General features: G+C 45.2%; 1 protein-coding gene across 1 annotated transcript in view; it reads right to left on the bottom strand.

Annotated features, from left to right (window-relative positions):
• The window catches only part of DTNBP1 (dystrobrevin binding protein 1), a 253422-nt gene extending 248012 nt beyond the window's left edge, over positions 1 to 5410 (bottom strand). Inside the window, exon 1 of the mRNA XM_007951913.1 lies at positions 5355 to 5410. Within this exon, the coding sequence (XP_007950104.1) occupies positions 5355 to 5410 (56 nt within the window). The remainder of the gene's footprint in view (positions 1 to 5354) is intronic.
• Positions 5411 to 7436: the final 2026 nt, after the last annotated feature.

A 7436-nucleotide genomic window follows, 5' to 3' on the forward strand; every position in this document is an offset into this window, starting at 1 on the left:
TCTATGGATCAACAGAAGGCTGCTTGGTTCACAGATGGCAGCTCCAGGGTACATGGACAACAGCTGACATGGAAAGCTGCTGCATTAAGACCAGCAGATGGAAAGACCCTTATTGAAGAAGGTAAAGGTAGGTCGTGCTGATCTTTCTAAGAGACACTGTTCAAGCAATTAGCCATCAGAGAGATGCAAATCAAAACAACAATGAGATACCATCTCACCCCAGCACTAATAGCAAAGTTTAACAAGACAGAAAATAACAAATGCTGGTGAGGATGTGGAAAGATTGGGACTCTCGTACACTGCTGGTGCAACTGTCAAATGATACAACCACTGTGCAAAGCAGTATGGCGATTCCTTAAAAAGCTGGAATTAGAAATACCATTTGACCCAGCAATCCCATTACTAGGTATGTATCTTAAAGAAGTGAAAGCCAGAGCAAGAACAGATACACGCACACCCATGTTCATCGCAGCACTATTTACAATAGCCAAAAGAGGAAACAACCTAGGTGCCCATCAACAGAAAAATGGATAACCAAACTGGTACATACACACAATGGAAACTATACAACACTAAAGAATAATGTAGAATCTGCAGACCACCATATAACATGGATGAACTTGGAGGACATTATTCTGAGTGAAATAAGTCAGTCACAGAAGGACAAATGTATTATTAGTTCATTATTGTAAGAAGTCAAGGAAAGGTTTATATGTGGAAGGAAACTGTTGGTTACCATGGATGGGGGAGGAGAGAGAACACTGAAAAAAAAAAAAAAAAAAAAGCACTGACCCTTGTCGCTTTAGTTTTGTATATTTTACTGCACATGTATTATACTTCAATAAAATGTATTTTAAAAAGCAACAATGCTGTTAAAACTATTCACAAAAAAAAGAAAAAAACTCAAAAAAATATTATAAATAAGTTTAAAAAAAACTATTGCAGCTTTGCTAACTTTGAATGAATATAAAAATTCATTATGTTCAGCAGACATGCTTTTACCATTAACAGGGCATTTGCTTGGTCCTATTTAACTTAATAAATAAATTTTCTTGTATTTCAATTCCAGTTACATAAATTTTCAAGAATTGAAAGCAAGCAGGAAAGCTCTGAGTGACTGTGGACAGCAGCACTGCCACCACACCTAAGGAGCTCTGGAAAGCAAGAGGCCTTCCATTGATTCCCTGGGGAAATCTGAACACTTGAAGTTTCCAATTATTTTAGAATCCAGCTGCTCTGGCTTCTATGGGCACCAGAGTTCTAGGGAACCCCAGGTCCGATTTGCCAGTTTTAGAAGATAGGTGCCATGTATCTTTCATCTTTGAACCCCCCTACAGAGCTTTTCTATTAGCATGCAATAGACAAATGTGAGCTGTTCAATTTTAGCTTTTCTAAAGCCTTGCAAAATATTCAATCAGGTAAAACAGGGTGATTTCAGAGTTCACTAAAACAGATTAAGTGGTTTTTTCCCCCACCTTAGCAAAAATCACTCCTCAGAAGGAAGACTGGGCAATCTACTTCCATAGTGATACTGCCTCAGAAACCCAAGGAGGGGTCACTATGAGTCAGGGCCGACTCAATGGCACATAACAACAACAACAGCAGCAAAAATCATGTAGGAAATTGAACACCTGAACAAAGTGAATGTCAGAGTTTAGAGCTGTCAGTTGGCTGATAGACTAACAACACTTAAAGATGCTGGATTTTTTGCCAGGCAACAAATGGCACATACTACCATCCAGTAGTTTGTCAGCAACAATGGCTTGTACAAGGAAGAAGCCAGTGAGGGACCTAAATGGAATGAAGCCCTCTCAGCATGGCTAACCCCAAACTGACCCAACTATGGCATCTTCAAGGAGTCAAGTCAGTTTCAAAGGGGTCCTAACCAGATGCCCTCAGCCCTTACTAACTAACTAAGCCCTAAACTTTTAGGGTTACCTCAATCTCCCAAAGTGGTCTGGGCCTGGACAGTCAGTTCAGAGACCATATTCCTAGGTCAAATTACTGTTTTGGAAATCTAGTACCGCTCTGACAGGAAGATACCACAACTGAGTGATCTTAAACAAAACAAGGATTTATTCTCTTGCATTTTGGGAAGCTAGAAGTCCAAGTTCAAAGTGCCAGGCTAGGTGAAAGCCCCTAGATCTTGAGCTTCAGGTCTGCCTCTTGCTCCTGGCCTACTGCAGCTAGAGGTGTCTCTTCACTCAGCCAGCTGCTGGCTGCTGAGGCTAACAAGCCCAAGGTCAACAAATAAAATGGCACAGTCCCAGTATTACCAAACAACATGGCATGCCATTAATTCAAGTCCAGAGACAGTCCCAAGATCAGCAGGAAACATGGCAGGCTGCTAAATGAACACCCGGCCACATAAAGGGTCCAAGCATGCCAAAGAGCTGCAAATCTTTCTCAACGCTTCTCCTTATATAATGGATGGCAGACCACATGCTTAAGACACCTGCTCCAGTAGATTCCACCATGAGGGTGATTACCAATCTCACCAGGGGGAATAACTACATTCAGCTGCCTAGTCAGTCAAAACCAGGCCCAGCCAGGTTGACACATAACCTTAACCACCTCAGTTACCTTAATAAGCAAAGATAAGAAGGATAAATGGACTCTGAGGCAATCATATGACCTAGAGAGTTAGGGTAACTTCCAGGAAGATGGATGGTTATGTCATCAAGGAACTCCCAGAAGCAATGATAACAGGTGTGTATATAGGCATGTTTATCGACGGCCAGTCTCACAGTACAAGTGGACCATTCCAGCATCATCCAAAACTTCTTCCAATATCATTTACACTCTGCAAAAGATTTTTTTCTAAATTTATAGGAGGAAAAATTCAAGTATGCAAGCACATCCATCCATGAATGATTCCTAGAGCATCTGTAACATTAAGAGCACCAAACTAAAATGACCTAAAATCCTTTACATGTGGTAAACACTCAAGTACTTGCTGCTTAGTACTACTCAGCACCCAAAAGGTAAATGGTACAGGCATTTTTTGGAGCCCTGGTGGAGCAATAGTTAAGCCTTCTGCTGCTAAATGAAGGGAAGGCAATTTGAATCCACCAGCTACTCCTCGGGATAAAAGACCTGGACATGTGCTTCCAATAAAGGTTTTAGCCTAGGAAACCCTATTAGCTTTACTGTCAAGTGGGGTTGCTATGTGCTGGAATCCACAAAACGGCACACAACAACATCAACATTTTTTTCCCATAAATTGTAAGTTTCGCAATTCTCTTTTCCTTTAGAAATTTAAAACATGATTGAGATGCTCTCTAATTCACAGCACTTGTAAGCTAAAGGTGACAGATCCTTTATATAAGTGATACCTAAAATAAATGAAAAATTTTTAAATGAATTATGCACTAAGTAATAACAGACGTATACAGTGCTCAAAAGAATCCCTGGTGGCACAGTGCTTTAAGTACTTGGTTGCTAACCAAAAGATGGGCAATTCGATTCTACTAGCCACTCACGGGAGAAAGATGTGGTGGTCCACTTCTGTAAAGATGTACTGCCTTGGAAACCCACGGGGCAGTTCTACTCTGTCCTATAGGGTCTCTATGAGTGGGAATTGACTTGACGGCTGTTCTGGTTACCTAGTGCTGCTCTGACAAGAAATATACCACAAATGGGATGGCCTTAACAAACAGGAGTTTATTCTTATAATTTGGAAGCTTTAAGTCCAAGTTCAAAGTGCCAGGCTCTAGGGGCTGGGTGAAAGCCACTCAAAGTTGGGGTCCAGCTCTGCCTCCTGCTCCCAACCCACTGGAGCTCGAGGTATTTCTTCACTCAGACAGCCACTGGCTGCTGAGTCTGAGAAGCCCGAAGGTTGACAAGTCAAAAGGCACAGTCTCCTTGTTACCAAACCACACCGCAGGCCATTAACTTAAGTCCACTGTAAGTCCCAAGGTCAGCAGAGTATGGCAGGCTGCTGAGCAAGGACAGGGCTACATGCAGGGTCCAAGTGTGCCATAGGCTAAAGACCATTCTCAAGGCTTCTTACATACAGTAAACAGACCACATCCCAAAGTCAGCTACTCAGCTCCTTGTGGTAGATCCCACCATGGAGTTGATTACCAGTCTCATCATAGGGAATAACTACCACCAGCTGCCCAGCCACTCAACCAGGCCCAGCCAAGTTGACACACAAACATAACTACCACAACCGTGAAGGGTTTTATAGTGCTTACTCACTGCCATCCAGTCAGATCCAACTTATAGCAATCCCTCCTTGGGTTTCTGAGGCAGCGTCACTACGGAAGTAGATTGCCCAATCTTCCTTCAGAGGAGTGGCTGGTGGGTTTGAACCGCCAGCCTTCTGGTTAGCAGTCAAATGCCTTAGACACTGCACCACTAGCGCTTACTAGGCGCATTATGTATATTAACTCTTTGATCCTCACTGTAACCCAGGAGATAAGTTCTCTATCACCGTTTTACAGTCGCATTAACTGAGGCAAAACAGGTCAAGTAACTTGCTAAGTAGTAGAACTAGAATCTTTGCCTGTGGTTGCTAAACTTTGTTACACATCAAAATCACGTGGCGATCTTCAAAACTACATATAACTGGTTTCATCATTTAACTGGTTTGGTGCACAACTTGGGAATCAGGCGTGCTAATAGCTACCAGGTGATTCCATCTGCAGCAAAGTTTGGAATCACTGGCCTGTGCTCTTAACCACCAGGTCTCAGGAGTGCTACTGTAACTATTCTTTTTGCCCAAGACTTTCTTCACTGAAGGTTAAGCCCAGGGCAAAGGTAGAAGAGAAAGCAAAAAGGGAAAAGGCAACAAGCTTTGACAAGGGTTTCCCCAGCTAGCCCAGCGTGAGCGCGAGACAGGACACGGAGGACTCGGCCCTGGCAGAAGGCGGCTGCGGAGCAAGCTAAACCTTCGACCTGAGGAGGGGGCAACGGGCTCAGCACCAGGGTGACGGGTGAGGCGGAAGGCAGAGGCGCGCGGAAGGACCCAAGCCGGCAAGGACTAGTGTCTATGGCAGCCTGAGGTGGAAGGGGGCTGCAGCGTCCCTGGGGGCGGAAGGGGGAGGCGCACTCCCCTCTCACACGACTCCCCTCCTCCCCTAGCTGATACTGCCTGGCTGGGGTCCCCGGGATCCCTGCGCGCTCCACTCCACACCGCATCCCGGCCGGCGGGCGTGACTCACACCGCGCCTGTTGGGACACAAGTTACTTTTGGTCCCCGGACGGGCGCTAGAAAGTTCTTCACTTTCCTCAGCGGGGCGGAGACGGGATTGGCGGGACTAAGCTAGGGTCCCCGAGGCAGGGAAGAGAGGGAGGCGACGTCCCCCGCGGCCCCCTCAGGTCCCTTTCGTCTCCCACCGTATACCCACCCGGAGGTGAAATCCTGCTGCACGCTCAGCAGACGCTCGCGCAGAGTCTCCAGCATCGCCGCCGCGTCTCCTTCTCTCAGGCCTCACCCAGCCGCTGCTGCCGACACCGCCCACTCCTCGCAAGGCTGCCCCTAGTACCTGTCACCTGCGGGCCCCGTGCACCCCTGCTGGCCCCGCCCCCGGACCGGGCCTCGCCCCCGCGCCGCAGCCCCTTCCGCGTTCCCGCCCTCGCTCGCGCGCTCTTCGCCCCGCCCCCTCCGCGCGGCTAGGGCCGCGCAGTCGCACTGGACACCACCCGGCTTGGGCTACGGAAAAGGGGCGGTTCCTTTGCTGGCTTCTGAGACACGTCGTTTTGGCTACTCTGTCAGGCCTGCTCGTTTTTTTCTAAGATCAAAGTGTTACTGTGAAAGAATTTTTAGGTCTAGCGCTCCACTGCATGAAGTGTTGATTTTTTACGGTTTGAAAAAGAGTACGATAAACCTCTTGCATAATAAGTACCTCTTTATAACAAAACAGTGAACTCTAGATCCTTGATCTGACCCTACTGGCTTTGACCTTGGATGAAATAATTAACTATTCTTAGTCTCGGTCCCTTCGTTAAATGAAGTATGACTGCATTCATTAAGGTAAATAAAACAGCAATAATAATAAACTGCCTTGAGTTATTCGCGTTCTCTTCAACCATCAGGGTTTTGTCTCCTCCACAACAAAGATGATAGATGGCCTTTGTCAAATGATAAGAGACCTCCATGTTATCAAGGGTATTCATTTCTCTGCCCTGATTTTTTCTCGACTTCTCAGTGGCTCTCAACGATCACCCCTTGCTTTAGACACATCTCTTACCTTTGAAGACACCATACTTTTCCCCTTCCCCCTCTTTTCCTTCTATTTCAACAGCTGTTTGCAAGGCTACATCCCAAACCTCCCGATCTTCTCCATCTGTGCTCTCCCCAGGTTTTTCTGTTCATCACCATGCTGTAACTTCAATCCAGACACTGCTGTCACCCAAATCTCTTATCTTCACCCCTGCTCTCTGTCCCCTCCATTAATTCATACCAGTTGCTTACTTAAATAGGCATCTCAAGTCCACCAGACCCAAAATTGAGAACTTGATTGTGTGCCGACCTGCTGCCTCATCCCCCAGTCTTTTCCATCTCAGTAAATTACATCACCATCCACAAAATTGCTCAAAGGAAGACACCTGAAATCACCTCTTTTTTCCTCATTCTCCATTCATCAAGTCCTATCAATTCTAACTCCAAAATATCTCTGGGATCCCTCCTTTCTCCATCTTCACTACTATCACCTAGTTCAAGACACCACAAAACTGTGCCAGAAACACGGGTACATCTCCCTGATTCTGCTCTTTCTCCATCCACACACCTATAATCCATCCTTGCCACAGCAGCTAGAGAGAATTATTTAAAAGATCAATCAGATCATTTTGCTGTCCTGCTTAAAATCCCTCAATCCCTTCCTTGCCCTGGTTGACAACACTCTAATATTTGAATGCTTCATGACACTCTATTCAATTCTAGTATTACTTAACTACCTTGTCCTTGACATTTAAGTCGTACTAGCTTTTATTTATCCAGGACTTGATGGAATACCCATTGAGATGTTTCAACAAGTGAATGCTGCCCTGGAGGCACTCACTTGGCTATGCCAGGAGATTTGGAAGACAGCTACTTGGCCAACTGATTGGAAGAGATCCATATTTGTACCCATTCCAAAGAAAGGTGATCCAACAGAATGTGGACATTATTGAACAATATCATTAATATCACACGCAAGTAAAATCTTACTGAAGATAATTCAAAAATGGTTGCAGCAGTATATTGACAGAGGGATTCAGAAGAGGACTTGGACTGAGGCATATCGTTGCTGATGACAGATGGATCTTGGCTCAAAGCAAAGAATACCAGAAAGATGTTTACTTGTGCTTTATTGACTATGCAAAAGCATTCGAATGCATGGATCATAACAAATTGTGTATAACGTTGACAAGAATGGGAATTCCAAACACTTAATTGTGCTCTTGAGGAACCTGTGTATAGACCAGAAGGCTGTTTGTCATTCAAA

Source organism: Orycteropus afer, unplaced genomic scaffold (assembly GCF_000298275.1).
Source record: "Orycteropus afer afer isolate SDZICR_OR568_19922 unplaced genomic scaffold, OryAfe1.0 scaffold00012, whole genome shotgun sequence".
In the NCBI taxonomy this organism is placed as follows: Eukaryota; Metazoa; Chordata; class Mammalia; order Tubulidentata; family Orycteropodidae; genus Orycteropus; species Orycteropus afer.